Below are 15,773 nucleotides of genomic sequence, written 5' to 3' on the forward strand. Positions count from 1 at the left end.
GTTAGATCAATAAAGTTCTGGCTTTCCTTTCCTCCCATCACAACAGCTAAACCATACTTTTATCTATTAAGCACAGCCCACTAACAACAATTCAGCCTATAGGGACAGATATCATTAAGGGCCACCTGAAGGAATAAATGGTTTCATCTATTTGTTTGTGTTCAGGCCAAGAATATTATTCCAGTCTTGCACCCTTTTTTGATCCTGTGCTGCAGTTTTGGAATCTTTAACAGTCCATGTTAGCATTGCTAGTCTTCTGAGTGCCTTCCAGCTATTCCTCCAAGTCAAAATTTTAAAGAACATCTTTATCATCATTAACTTACATAATTTTCCTCAGTTGTTGGACTCTCTTGTTTCTGCTTAAAACCAAATCATTTCTGTCTTTCTTGTGTCCAGTAAATGTCCCAGCCACAGTGGTGGAGGCCATGACGAGGCAGGAATCCCTCCAGTCCTTCAGCAAAAACGGCAAACCCTCTTCCTCATCCTCTTCCTCTTCATCGTCCTCCACTCCGTCCTCCACCCTCATGCGCTCCATGGTCTTCCCCCACTCCCCATGCCCTCGGAGTTTCTCCCTGTTGGATAAGGTTGGGGTTCAGTCAGACTCCAGTTTTGGCCAGTTGGGGTCAAAGAACCAGAGAGTCCTGGCAAGTCCCACATCCACCAGCCAGCTTAGCAGTGAGTTCAGCGACTGGCACCTGTGGAAATGTGGCCAGTGCTTCAAGACCTTCACCCAGAGGATCCTGCTCCAGATGCATGTCTGTCCGCAAAATCCTGACCGGTAAGACACAGTGGTTTTAGGTGCTTGACAGTTTGTCTCAAGGCTGTTGTAATGCAGGATAAACTGACACTAAATGGACACAGTGGTGGTTTGAGAATGACTCCAAAAACCTGTAATCTTTATGTCTGAAACTTCAGGGGATCAAAATCTTTTGATAGCTTACAATTAATATTGTAAGCAACTGTGTTGTACCACATCCCTTAAAGAAGGTAGAAGGACTTTGGCATAATTTGAGTTTTAAATGAATAAAGGCGAAGATTTTAACTGTAAACAATGCACGATCTAGAGATAACAGGTATAATCAATATAAGTAGCAAGTGCCAAGTCCTCATATGTCCAGACACGACATTTTAAATCAAGAATTTGGCTTTGAGATTTTGGTCTGTACCTACTGGCAGCTTGAAAGGAAATAATTTTTGGGGGTCTTTGTCTGTAAAGTTAAAGGCACAAAGCTAACACTTCAACACATCAATGTCTTTTGTATTATAGCGTAGAATATTTTGTATGAAAAGAAAAAATAACACCCTCAAAGTGACAAAGTGTCAGATAGTTGTTGCTGTTTTCCCAGAGGAAGCCAGCAAATCTGATGCTTTTGCTGTGATTTATGACTCCTGTTGTTCCATCATGGCACTATTTGTGTGTGACAGAAAGTGGGAGTTTGGGGATGAGAGTGATAAGGGTGTAAAAGTGTTTGAGTGTGTATAACATCTGCCAAGTTAATTATATACAGCATGCATGGAGTGTGTGTATGTCTGTGCATAGGGGGGACACGGGATGTATTGGAAATTTTTTGCTTAGCTTTATTTTTGTGGGGAGAGTCAGAGCAGCGTATAAATCAGCGCTGTGCGTCAGTGAGAAATACCTCGCCTTACGGTGACGGGGCCAGGAAAACAGATGCCACTTATTCAATAAACTAATACTCATAGGGAAGAAAAATGTGGGCTGGATATGGAGGAGGGAGGGAGAGTCGATGGGGAGCTGCCTGTCAATAGGAAGGTTTTATGGGACAGAGGAGCAGATAAAATTCAGCTGAACAAGCCAAACAGAAACAGAGTCCTGGAGCGCCAAGGCCATACTGTACCGTTCATGTGAACTGGCCTTAGACCAGTATGCCCATGAGACAAAGTCATGCCCCAACATAACCACTAATCTTTTTTCTTAAAGTTGCAACTTACCAGATGATTATATGCGTCAAATGATTGAAATTTATGTTTTTCTGCTGTGTCATTCTTCATTGTACACAGGACAAGAGTTGTCAATCTGTATGTTTAAGATAATATGTCAGAGATCACTCTCACCCTGGCCATCAACTCTTTAGCTTGCCACTTTCTAAAGCAGTACCAGAAGACTAAAGAATAGCTTCTTGGGCCATCAGGCTATTCAACACCCACAATAAACTTTAAGCAGTCACTGAACATTGCTGATTCCTCTGCAATATCCCCCTTAAGTGCAAAGTGCAATAGCTAATATATCTCTAAATATCATCTATTCTGCTTTCTACCTGTGCCATTGTCAAAGCTGCTGTCATTAGGATTATTAGCTATTTATTCATTACTTTATTTTTATATTTTATTACTCTTTTATTCAAGTAGTATGATTTCAGCAGTGCTTCCAGTTCTGTTGCATGCTTGTGCGTACGATGACATTGAAGCTTATCTTATCTCATCTCTTATCTTATATATTTAAGTTCATAACATGTTTTGAAGTTGTGATAATGGAAAGTAAAGCAAATTTAAAAAAAGCTTCTGTTGGACACAAACTCATAAGTCATCATACTTTATCACTGTGGGCTCTGTTTGGTCATGTGTTTCACCAAAATGCACTCTATGAACTGGCACTATCCCTACAAGTCATGACATGCTGATAACAGAAGCGGTATTAGTTTCTTACATCCTGTAAAGGTTTTTAAAGTGTATACAAGCTCTCAATATACCCCATATGTGAATTTTTTCAATTGACATTAAATATCCAAGATTAAACATAGAACACTAATGGCTGAAAGTGATAGTGTTACAAAACTCATGTTAGTGTTGTAGGGTTAAGGCAGTGGTGTCCAAACCCAGGCCTCGAGGGCCGTTGTCCTGCAGGTTTTAAATGTGTCCTTGATCCATCACAGCTGATTTAAATGGCTAAATTACCTCCTCAATATGTCTTGAAGTTCTCCAGAAGCCTGGTAATGAACTAATCATTTGATTCAGGTGTGTTCACCCATGGTGATATCTAAAACCTGCAGGACACCGGCCCTGGAAGCCTGGGTTAAGGCAAGTTGTAGGGAAGAGTAAAGTGTTCGATTAAATTTTTAACTTCTGAAATGCAATTTAACAACATCCATCCATTTTTGTCCACTTATCCAATTCAGGGTTGCAGGGGGACTGGAGCCTATGCCAGCTAGCATAGACCATGAGTTGGGGTACACCCTACAGGGCCAACACAGAGAAACAGACAGCCATTCATACCTACAGCTAATTTAGAATCATCAATTAACCTAACTGCATATCTTTGGTCTGTGGAGAGTAGCCGAAGTACCTGGAAACAACCTAAACACACAGAACACCTCTGGCCAGATGTTGGAATTGAACCCGGGACCTTCTTGTTGGGAGACAACAGTGCTAACCACTGCACCTCACAGCAAGGTCCCTGTTTTAAATCCACCCTCTGGTGCAACAGCTGTACTGCCCTAACAACATTCAAACACTGTTAAATTTGATAGTTGGGTTTGACTTTTAAAAATTATGGAAGTTCATGCTTCAAAAAAAATCATCAGTATCGATGTAATGACAACAGAGTCGACTTTGATGCTGCCAATGACAGATGCATATTTGATTGGTAAGTTACAGATTTCTGTTTTTCCTCTGCAGATTTGAGTCTTTAGATTCTACTACCAGTATGGTAAGGTTTAGTTTCTTCTTCCAGTATGGTTTCACTAGTAATAAAAGCTCATCTCTCACTTTGATTTCTAACAGCTTCCCTCACTTTCTCCTGGCCTCCCTCTCCCCCTTCATACATATTTATTGATGTTTACTTGATGGGAACATTTGGAGCTGAAGACTGATGGCTCTTTATATCAGCCTAAAAAAAGGGAAAGAAAAAACACTGCACACCTCCTCTGAGCTCCATCTCTTTCCGGTTTGTTTTTTTCTGCTGACTGTTTCTTTTTCTGAACTTTTTCTTCTTCTCTGTCATTTTTTTCCCCCTCTGTGTGTCATTTCAGCAGAATCCATCATCAGAGGAGCAGTTTGTTTATGTCAGCGAGGCCTTGGAAGTGCTTTCGATTCAGTTTTAAACTGGTGTCGAGATACAGGATACTGTTTAAGTTTTGTGATGGCAATGAGTGATGAATCAGGAAAAAAATCAGATCATAAATGGCCTGCGTTTCCACTTATAGTCTTGACATATTACAAAAGCAATGCAGTGTAAACCACAGCAATGGGCTAAATTAATAACCACTGCTTTTATGATTGATGTGTTTACCGCACTGGTGTTTAAACGAGTCATTAGTGCTTTTAGGGAAAGTTGGATATTTTTGCTAAGCACTTTGATCTCCACAGTTCACAATTCAGGTCTCATTCTGGTGGCTGATGTTGTTTATGAGTAAGGCCTGTATTTGTATATGGACACAATCACGCTTGTATATCGGAGGACAGAAAGTTTATAGCCGATTGAAAGTGTATCATCACAGAGCCCGACTTTATGGAGGAATTAAATTTTAATTTCTGTCATTTGTTTCTGGCATCTAACAATCCCTTGTTGATGGTTTGGCCTGATTTCTCCGGCTTTCCAGCAGCCCAGTTAAACATTTAAAATTCTCTATTACTCACGTAAGCGCTACAATAATGAGAGCATTGAGGCATTTAAATGTTCTAAGGTTTAATGTTTCGCAGTGGAAAAACCGAAAAACCCTGAACCAAGATAACTGATAGAGCGAGAAGTTTTCCTAGACATTAATCGTGTTAAATATTTTTTTTCCTTGATTATAATGCCACTGGGGAGAGACATCATGATATTATATATTCTCCACTTGATTATTAACCCTACAATTCCCTTTGTATCATATTTGATACATGAGTTTCTGAGACCTCTATCTCATCAGCATGATCAGTACTTGTCATAATTTCAAAATGTTATGTACAAAACTCTTTTTTTATCTAAAACTAACATTGTTGTTAACAAAAAGTTGCCAACAACACTCAATGTATCACATGCGATACAAAAAATATATAATAAATATATAACAAAAATATATCATGAACAACATGATATAGCAAAAAAGCTTTTGTGGATTTTGTTATAAGGATTAATAAACATCTCAGTTCTAAAAAATCAGAATTTTCTGGCTATTTTTAGATGGGTTGGTTCTTACAGGGCTAATCAAGTAGTGAATCTTTTTTTAGCACCTGTTACGTCTGTTTCACAGCGACATGCATCCCAAAAGAAAAATATAAATATGATAGCAATATTTCATTTTTAGTCATCGTGTTTATCATATGTACAAGTATATATGGCAAACCCTAATTCCCACTTGATTTGAGGTTGAAAAGCTTTAACTTTGTTATTTTATTTATATATTTTATATATTATATTTGATGTTAATGCTGATCAAATGTCAGTCCAGGTCAACTGATGGCTCATCTGATAATCATCGACATATCCAATATAGCCTACTTAAAAAATAAAATTTAGCCTTAACCAACGCACCTCCACCCCATCTCGTCCTTTTTTGGTGGCTTCTTTTAGCTTAACGCCAAAATAATGCAAAATGTGTTTTTTTTTGTCTTACCATTTTTTAGGATTACAAATTTATATTTTTTAATTTAATGTTAAAAACATTAGCATTTCAAATATTTTTGACATAAATGTGCTGACTTTACAGACAAGACAACATTTTTCTGGGATACCCAACCAACGTACCCAGTAGCTAAAATGTTTGCCAATCAAAAATAAAAATATTGAATTTTAGTGAAATAAAGATCACCAAAGCATTAACAATCTATTTGTAATCTTTTGTAATTTTACCCAAACAAATTCATCTATTCAACCAAGTTTCACTCTGTATTTGTTCCTGGTCAGCCAAACCCAATTTGCAACGATTTAAAGTCCTGTTAGTGGGGCCTGCCCCACAGTTTGAGAAACACACAAGTAGCATAACTTGCCACTGAGTTTTCATTAGCACTCTGGTAGACTATTCATTAATATATCAGCCTGTGTTTGGCCTCAATTCTTGGAGCTTCATCTGTCACTTTTCACTGCATTAAGCTTCTGCTGAATGTTTTGCCCAATTACCCTTCTCTAATGATCTAATTAAACTCTTTCCAACACTAACATTGTTTGATTAATACAAATTTTTAATAAATAAATACTTATTATAAAATAATACAATGTATATACTTTGTCCCAATACAGAATGGGGCGATAATCAGCTACCATTCCACTAAACTCGTCATCCAATGGACAGACTCCACCTCCACTATATTGGTGTAAATAGTCTGCTCTGCAGCATCAAACCAGTTCTCTATATGCGCCAGGTTCTGGTTAGAACTAATTAACTTGGCAGTTGGTTCTCCAGCTTGTTGTAAGCAAAGCAAGTATTACTGTCATCAGCTACAGGTCAAAATGCTAGATGGTGAGAGCCACATGATGGAGTTAATTAATTATATCTTGCACTCCTTTATCTTAGCGGAGTAAACCACAGCTCACTGGGAGCGTTGGGGGGAATGGACCAGTGGTAGTAATTAACATCTGAAAGTGTTTCTCGGTGAATGAAATATAAATACAAACCCTCTGGACTGTAACTGGTTACACATTTAAAACTTAGTTGTCTCTTGAAGAATCTGATGCTGTAGCAATGCTCAGAGATGTTTTGCAGAAGTGTAATGGATTTATCAGTGTTAAAACCAACACACTTGTTCATGTTTTCAGCTGGGTCTCACTTGCTGCTCTGTGAGCTGAGAAAATTCTCAAAACACAATTAACTCAAAATGTTTGCATGCCAGGCTATAACGAGGCTGTTTCTTTGTGTTACTAAACAGTTGACATTTAGGAGATTTATCACCCGGCAGTGAAGACATATTTGCATTTAACACTAACACAGATGTGTGTTGTCCCTGCTGGACATACAGATGTGTTGAAAAATAGCTTTTTTCTCTTTTCAGTGTGTAGCCGCAGGATAATGATTCATCACTGTGATGGACGGGCTTGTAGAAATTTCTTCAAAGTCTATTTTTATCTGTCATGTTTGCCATTATAATAAACACCTACTTTGTTTTGCATCTGCATGCGAGTGGGTTTTGTTTAGTATCAGTAAGTAAAGCTCTGTGGGCTGGCAGAGCACACTGGAGCAAATTTTAGACTCTCAAGTCTCAGGTGGTTTTACTTTTTCCAGTTTAAAATGCGCCAATGTTCCCATGTGCTTATCCGTAATCGCTTTTATTTGTTTAATGTAGTGTGGTCATATTACAGTGCTTAGAGGCCTGGGACATTTTCAGCCACCATTTCTGAAAACCGAAGCAGAAATAAAGGAGCTCAGTGTACCCTCAGACCATCATATAAATGAAACCCATGGCTGTTAAGTGAACTGCAGTCAGTGAACCGCTGCTCACATTTGTGCAAAGTCAGCTGGCATTGACAAAAACATTGCTGAGACATGTACAAGACTTACACATGCACAATTAAGTTGCTCTGTCATGTATCACTGTGTTGAATGCTACCTGAATATCAGTATAATGACAATAGCATTAGCTTGGATGTGACAAAGCTTCTAGTGCCAGCTTCATATTGTATAGCTAAGTTACAGCTAGCTTTGGAGAGCAAACACTAGAAAGCAAACGATGGCATATACATAAGTTAGTTTTATGTATCATGTTAACTGGTCAAAGTGAAGCTAATCAACTAGCATATCCACTCAAACATTCACTAGGTTGTAGACAGTAAAATCCAGATAGAAAGCTAGCTGTTAACTTACTACCTAGGCTGCTCTAGCTTACATTAGCTAGACCTAGGTTAAGGGCTAGATTTACTAAGAGAAACTGCAGTTCCTACTTGAACTGAATGCCCTGTTGTTGTTGACTATAGGTATATCCTCAGTCCTGTTTGGTGAGACAGGCATCATAAACCAAGACAGGTAAAACGAGCTTTCTTCTGGCTAATAACATTAGCATAAATACTAAGTCGGAAGTTGGAAATCCTAACTTCCATGTCAAAATCTTAAACTGGAATGCCTATCAAATTGGTGGGGCTTCTCCAAGGAAAGTTGGAGAACACCCACCAAACCCAACTTCACAGTCCAAGACAGCAACAGTATGCCAACATCCAAATCCAATTGCTATCACTAACAGTATAAAAGATGGAAATAGCCACCCTGATGTTACCCAGTGGTTTGTGAAGTCCAGTTATGAAGCCTAGAGATGAGCATTTTCACTATCGCCATCTGGTCATTTTAAAACTGTCTGTAGGACCCCCTGGTGGCCATTTAAAAAGTATGCAGGTTTAAGGCACTTTTCAGACATGATGCATCCACCTTTCATACTATATTTGTTTAATATCCAGCATAGAGCTAGCTCGCTTTTGTCCATGTTTGTTGATGTTAGTGGAGTGTAGGATTTCTAAGCTTTCATTGTCTATCTGGTCTTTAAGTGATGACATGATGGATCCTGCTTCCAGGCCCAAACTACCCTGCGTTTAATAAGGCTTTTGTGATTTAACATGTTTTAATGCTTTGTATCTTGTTCTATTTAATCTCAAAAAGTCCCTGAAAACAGTCAGTGATCACTGTCGGCCTCTCTCGGGTTTTATTACCACCAGTGTTGGTCAAGTTACTTGAAAAAAAGTAATCAGTAACTAATTACTGATTACTTCCCCCCCAAAAGTAATCCCGTTACTTTACTGATTACTTATTTTCAAAAGTAATTAATTACCTAGTTACTTAGTTACTTTTTTAAAACACGATTTACAACCTGAATAGGTGATAAAGCGATAGATCTTTCAGCCCAATTCTACTTTTTCTGCATAATCCATCATACAAAATGTAATCAAATGGAAAAGTCTCTTTTTAAAACTTGGTTTTATTAGTTTTAACCTTTTAACTTTATGCATCAAGCAAAAATTAAATTATATGCAACATTCTCTGACTGGAAGAAATTTGCTTAACATTTAAACTTATTTTCTGCACATTCCAGCACATAAAATAAAATATTTTTTTGTGTTTACACTCAGTCTTTCAAATAAATGCAAGTGAAACACAGCAGAAAATAAATAAAATCAAAGACTCAGCGGTCCTGTTGCTCTATTTTCACCTGTATAGCAGGCGGATGTTTGCCCTGGTGCAGGTGCCGCAGCGATCAGTGGAAGAATCCGCGAGTTTCTCTGTGAATTTCTCATTCCGTGGTAGCGTACTCGGTGCTTGTTCGGAAGTTAAAGGGTTTTTTCGCTGTAAAAAGAAGTTTTCTTCCCACGCAGTGAACAGCGGATGTTAATGTTTTCGTCACTTTTTACGGAATCAGACTCAAAGTAAGGTCAGTACTTCCACGCTTTAAACGCTGCACGCTCATACTCTCTCCGCACTCGATATATTATCCATTGTTGATCTGCACACAGCTGTTGCCAGGAACGTCGCACTCGCTTACATCATTGTCATGAGACACTCTCGCAAAAATATCACGGTTTTAGTAACGCAGTAACGCAGCGTGCTTACAGGAAAGTAACAGTAATCTAATTACCGTTTTTGCAATAGTAATCCTTTACTTTACTCGTTACTTGAAAAAAGTAATCGGATTACAGTAACGCATTACAAGTACACAGCTAATGACATCAGACTTAAAGACCGGATTGCTGAGACAAAAACACTCATACACGTCAATCCTGAGTCTTTTACATAAAATTGGTCTGTTCATTCAGGGAGTGATCACAAATGCATCAATGAAAAAACTTGCAAAATGCACATTCAAAGCTGACATTTACTGCAGATATTACACTGGCGGGAAATCCATCATTGAGTATAAACAGAAAATGGTAAATTGGTAAAATCACCCAGTGTTGTTTGGGACCCATCAGTAGATCTTCTTAATAACTATGTTTTCCTTTTAAACTACAATACCCATAATGTTGAGTGCCCCCTCACCCCATACACACAAAAACAGACAAAACACACAAAAGGCATTATCTGCAATGACACAATATTGGCTGTTTGCTTAGTTTTCTTTATGAGGTTGGTTTGATGAGTACAGCTAGCTGATGAGAGGACATTATGTGAGCTTTCTGCTCTAATAGATCAGTCAATAAGGTTTGAAAGAAAAAGAAAAGACAGAGAGAAACAAAAAGAGATGGATACTGCAGGATAAAAAACAGCAGATGAAAGAAAAAGGAGTTGTGTGTGTTCACGGTTGTCTTCCGGTGATTTTGTTTGTGCTAGGAAGTCCGTGCTCCACTCACATACATACATATTTTTATGTGTGTTCAGAGGGCCATTGATTCTGTATTGACGATGCGGGAGCTGTGATTTATAGCTGCTGGTCTCAAGGGAATAATGTCTTCATATGAGGCAGACAGAGGAGACGTCCTCACAGCACAGATATAACTCCATATGGATTAGACTGAGTCCATGCGGGTCAATCGACACACTTCACTCTGCATCACTGCACGCTGCAAACAAACACACACACACGTATTCACTGAGTCACTGAGGTCCTAAATCAAATTAAAAGCTCAGAAAATGAAAACATCACCTGCCCAAACACATAAAAATATGAATGTGATGCTGTCAGAAATGAAGTGATTAAATATTGTTTTTATTAAATCTAGAAGCAGATATGTTCATGCTTCTGTAAAAATAAGCTTACGAGCTCACTTTGCAAGTCTGCATCCAGAAACTGCATGAGTGCAATCAAAAATGCATACCTGCAAACTAATGCTGTAAAACAGCACAAACTTTCTGGAGTTGGTTACCGTGTTCATCAGATAATTCTATTGAAAAAGGTCCAAAAAGCAGCAGAGCAGCAGCAGAGATGCAGTGAAAAGGTCCAGTTCAGTGACTCCAATTAATGGAGGTGAAACCTACAGTCAGAGCGGAACATCCACCTGTCAGTCAAACCAGCTGCACCCCTGGTAATGCTAATGATGCATTGTGTTTGGTTTTTGTTTTTGTTTTTTTGGATGAACTCACTTTTGGAGACAGCCTCAAATGGCCACTGATCATACTGCAACTTTTAGCACAGTGGAGTTTACGGTTTGCTGATAATCCTACAATTTTTACAGATGTTAGAGCATCAATTAACATGTACATTTAAAATGTTACAAACTGATTAGAAAATAGACTTTCAAATAGTGTTGCTGTAAGGTTTTTCCACTGCTACTGCAAACCTCAGTTTGTCTAGAGTCTTAATGATTATATTTACCCAGGCTTTTATTTTGAAGTCACGGGGGAAAACTCTAACCCATAGGCCCTTGTTTCATAGTAATCTGTACAAGCGATATGATGGAGAGACTTTTTGTCTGGGCTCAAATTGTGGTCATGAATATTTCACACGCAATCGAGCGAACGTGAGCGCAGAGTTTTACACTTATTTTTTTGCTTTGTATCTGTAACCAGACCTTAACAAAAAAAAATTGCAACTTGTGTAAATATTTTTTACAAACATACGAATTGATGCATAAACGTAAGATTTTCAGATATTTTGGTTTACAAGGTTGCAAAACTCAGTTCACAATATTTATGACCACAATTTGAGGCCATAATTTCGCTGCCGGCTGTCTTGCAGTAGAGCAGTCATTTACATGTTTTTGTCATCGTGTGAAGTTCCCACTTCACCACACATCGTTTAAATGTTTTTCTCTCCAGTCTGTGAGAGATCTGATTGGATCAACGCTCTTACTTTCCATTCTCCTGTCCACCTTCTTGACCTCTGACCTCTCTCTGATGCCATGAAAACATGTAGGCGAGCCAGAACATTTCATTCCCATGTAGTCTCAGTCGTGAGGTCTGGTCAGCATGCAGTCGGGTCTCTCACACACACGCTGCCTCTTTCATCAGCTCATGTGTTAAAGGTGTGGACACAGCGACATGTTGACTCTGACTCTGTTGTTCCTACCACATGTTGTGTTGAAAGCTGACACGAGGTTTATTGTCCTGAACCGTATTACACGGATGTGTTGAAAATGGCTAATTTTACAGATCTCACATACACGCACAGGCTAAGCTAAGCATGAAAAACACAGCAGCTGATTTTGCTCTCATCGAGTATCCAAACTAAGCATTATTAACTTGTCCATTTGGTGTTTTTATTAACTTGTTGCGTTGTTGATTCTAGACATATTTGGCTGTCTGTGCTGTCGACACAGTCGGACTGAGTAACGACTTGATGCTAACGGCCACCGAGAGAGACGTGATACAGTTAGCCAGCAGTCCAAATGGAGCAGCTTCGTTTGTAGCAATAAAAAGAGAAATGGGGAGAGATTCATGAGATCAGCTGTAAGAAAGATGAATAAAAAACTGAAATAATGACTTCTTACAAGAATTAATACCAAATTAATTCATTAATTTGACAGTAAAATAAGGAATTTTTCATCATAAATGTCAAATGTTCTCCAGTGTGTCTATTTTTTGGACACATGAGCTTAGGCTTCTGACAAATTATAATGAACACTATTTGGAAAACATAAAAATGGTGAAAATATTACTCAGCCAGCCAAAATTGCAGTCAAAATTTCTCATATTTGTAAAAAGCATGTCTAACTGTGTACATAGACTGTATATAAAGGTTGCACTTCTCAGGCATGTGCAACATTTAAAATGCGTTTAGTTACCAAATTTAAAATCGTTCTTGTCACATAATTATTAGCCTCCATCTATGATATAATAATAGCATATCCCAGCAGACATATGTCTCAGACTGCAGGCTTACTTGTGCTTTTCTACAGTTTCTTAAAGTAGAATGTGAAGCAGGGATTCAGCTATCAGGCTCCTGTACTGTGGAATCAGCTCCCAGTTTTGATTCAGGAAGCAGAGCTTCTCTACGTTTAAGATTTCCTTTGCAAAATAAATATACATGTATATTTATTTTACATGAATCCAGGATTCATTTATTTTACATGAATCCAGGGCCGTTTTTAGCCCATTTTTGAATCATTTATGAATCAAAGCACCCCCAAAGATTTCTTACTTTTTGGACAATATTTGCCCTTTGTGTGACACACTAATAAAAATATAAAAAGCATACAGTACTTGGTTGAGATGTAATATTTTAACAACAAAAGTATAGATACCCCCCCCCAAAAAAATGGTTTGTTCCAGCTCGCCCCTCCCCTACTTTACCCCTACTTTCTGCCAGCGCGATGGTGGCTGAGACGCAGCGGAGCGGAGGCGTGAGTGCCTGGCATAAAACAGGACATGCTAGCTGCATTAACCTTCAGTTACTCTTCATATAGTTAGTAGGAGTCAGACCATGTTTCTTTTTAGCTGAAAAACATTACACCCAGGTAACCTGCAGTGTTGAAAATGTGTTTTCCAACGATGTTTGCTACCCTACAATCCGTCCTACTCTGTAGTAAAATCAGCGACATTTGACCTTTCCGTTGCGCCCATTGAAATTTATATACCCTATTTAAAATCTAAAACTTAAAATTGTCCGTAGCCTACTGTTGTTACCAATGTCCTGTTTGAAATGGAATGAGAGAAGCTGGTTATTTTGTTATATGTGCCGATATTAAACCCAGGAGCCACATTCAGGTAAAAGTGTAAGATCAAATGATCCGTCAATAAAGGATAATGTTGGATCAGTGTTTCAATATTTATATCTTTTATTAGATGTACATGTGGTTTGGTTATTTGCCTTTTGGTTGAAAGAGAGAGGACTTTTTATCAGTGATCTTAATAGTATTTTTTTTTCATATTATTGTAATTTTTTCATCTAATTGAATACAATCTATGTGTGTATGATTGTCAGTCCAAAGAGGGAGAGAGGAAAGAGGGGGACGTGAGGAGAAAGTACAAGGTCAGGAAGAACCAGGGAAGAAAACAGGGAATAGTGACAGGCACAACAGAAACTGTTAAACTGCTTGAGAGAGTTGACCACCAAAAAGTGATAGATTTGCCAACCTCAAGGTGAGGCCACATAGGATAAAAAGAAAAGAAAAAATCTGCAGAGCCATAGTATAACTCTTTTCATACATAGTATACGTTGTACCACAGGCAAAGTTCCCTCCATTTTTATAACTTTTTTTAATTAATATTTTGTACATTTGTACATTTCAAGGACTCTTCTGTTTTTGGAGTGTATTTTTTGTGTATCTGTATTATATTATACAAACACATTAAAAGTGAATCTCCGTCCAAAAAATGCACTCGGTTTACTTTTTACTCACTATGAGCATCATTCATTATTCTCCCCCCAGTAATTAAGGTTAGGATATGTATTATTTTTTTTATTCCAATCCATTCTTCTTTTGCAGCCTTTAAATAACCTTTATCAGATTTGATGGGTTTTTTTACAGACTTTTCAAAAAAAGTGTTTTGCTTTTCTTTCACAAATGTGGGGATTAAACTGTGTTAAAATGTATAATAACTGTGATGTCATGTTTTGTGGCGGGGATCCAGGCACAGAGAGACTTGATGAATTTAAGAATCGTAAAACTATGATGACTGATAACGGAGACGAAGACAACACACGACGCGGACAGGGAGGAACAGGGGTTTAAATGCACCCAGGAGGCAGTCAGAGAGAACTTGGGACAACTGGAGACATTTAGGGATGCAGGGACTGACAGAGACAGGGGAGAAGTCTCATCGTGATGAGTAAAGTTTATCTTGCCTGGCTGGGCAGCTCTCTGGGTGCTCAGCACCCCCAAAGCTCTGATCCTAGAATCGCCCCTGCATGAATCACTTTGGAAAACACTATCTAAAACGATTAAGGTTGTGGTTAAGGTTTACTGTTAGTGTTAGGGCTGGAATACACGGCTGGAACGTGTGTTACCGCCGGGAGCGTCAATCTATTGCATTCCATCCACAATCGGGCACGTATCATAGGGATGCGGAAGGTTACCTTTCGTGTTCCCATGGGACGCCTCGGGACGTGACAAATCGTCAGCATGTTATGCGTCGGGAATGAGAACGCTCTGGATAAAGCTTATAGTTAGAGCTCGATCAGCTGACCCTGAGCCTCACTTAGTTATGCTGCTGTAGACCCCATGATACACTTTCCAATTCTCCTCTGTTCTCCTCGTTAGTGTTTTCTTACTTTTAGACTTTTTAAAATCCTGTTTGATAGTAAATTAGTCATCAGGAACATCCCTAAAATGGGGATGATGTGTCATATGTTTGACATCTAGTGCTTTGATTTGATAATATGAACATGATCTGAGTCACCGAGTCATAAAGATGAATTCAACCCTATTTTGCTTTTTGACTTTGGGTTTAAAATGGTTTTAGAATGACTTTCAGTTTTGCCTAGAACCTCTTTTTCCATCTAAATATGAGTTTATTCAAAGATGTAAAAAAATTTTTTTGAAATTTGTTTCCCCTTCTAAACAAATTTCATGTGCCGTTTCAGTAACAGTCCTCTGGGAACTTATTTGGGGAGTTAATTAGGATTTATCCCGCATGCAAAAAATGTCAATCTATCATGTTTCTTAATTACCTCAGCTGTCATAGGACAAGACTAGAAAGCTTGCTAGCTACATTTCATTATGAAGTTGACAGGAAAAGGGTCCTTTTAAATGTGGAAACACAGGCTACTTGTTTTAACTACAGGCAGACCCAGTCTGGTTTTCAGCACACCCATTAAAAGCCGGGTAAAACCTTGATATTTTGAAATATTATCTGTATTTCATTTCAGTGCTCAGTGTCACATTCACATTCACCAGTGAAATCTGTTAAAAACTAAAGTTTCCTAAAGCTTTTTTCCCTCTCTGTGTCATCCGCACACCACTGTGTTTCATGTTAAAAAATTCTCAGTTCAGTGTTTCTGGTATAAAACCCAGACCATACAGCATGAGTGGTAATTTATGCATA

The 15,773-nt window shown here is 38.4% G+C and overlaps 1 protein-coding gene across 2 annotated transcripts in view; it reads left to right on the plus strand.

Annotated features, from left to right (window-relative positions):
• prdm6 (PR domain containing 6) overlaps positions 1 to 15,773 on the plus strand; it is a 146,316-nt gene that overhangs the window by 113,948 nt on the left and 16,595 nt on the right. For both annotated transcript variants that reach the window (XM_025897015.1, XM_003444504.4), the window contains exon 7: positions 397 to 778. In XM_025897015.1, the coding sequence (XP_025752800.1) occupies positions 397 to 778 (382 nt within the window). The remainder of the gene's footprint in view (positions 1 to 396; positions 779 to 15,773) is intronic.

The sequence above is a fragment of the Oreochromis niloticus genome, linkage group LG12 (assembly GCF_001858045.2).
Source record: "Oreochromis niloticus isolate F11D_XX linkage group LG12, O_niloticus_UMD_NMBU, whole genome shotgun sequence".
Classification (NCBI taxonomy): domain Eukaryota; kingdom Metazoa; phylum Chordata; class Actinopteri; order Cichliformes; family Cichlidae; genus Oreochromis; species Oreochromis niloticus.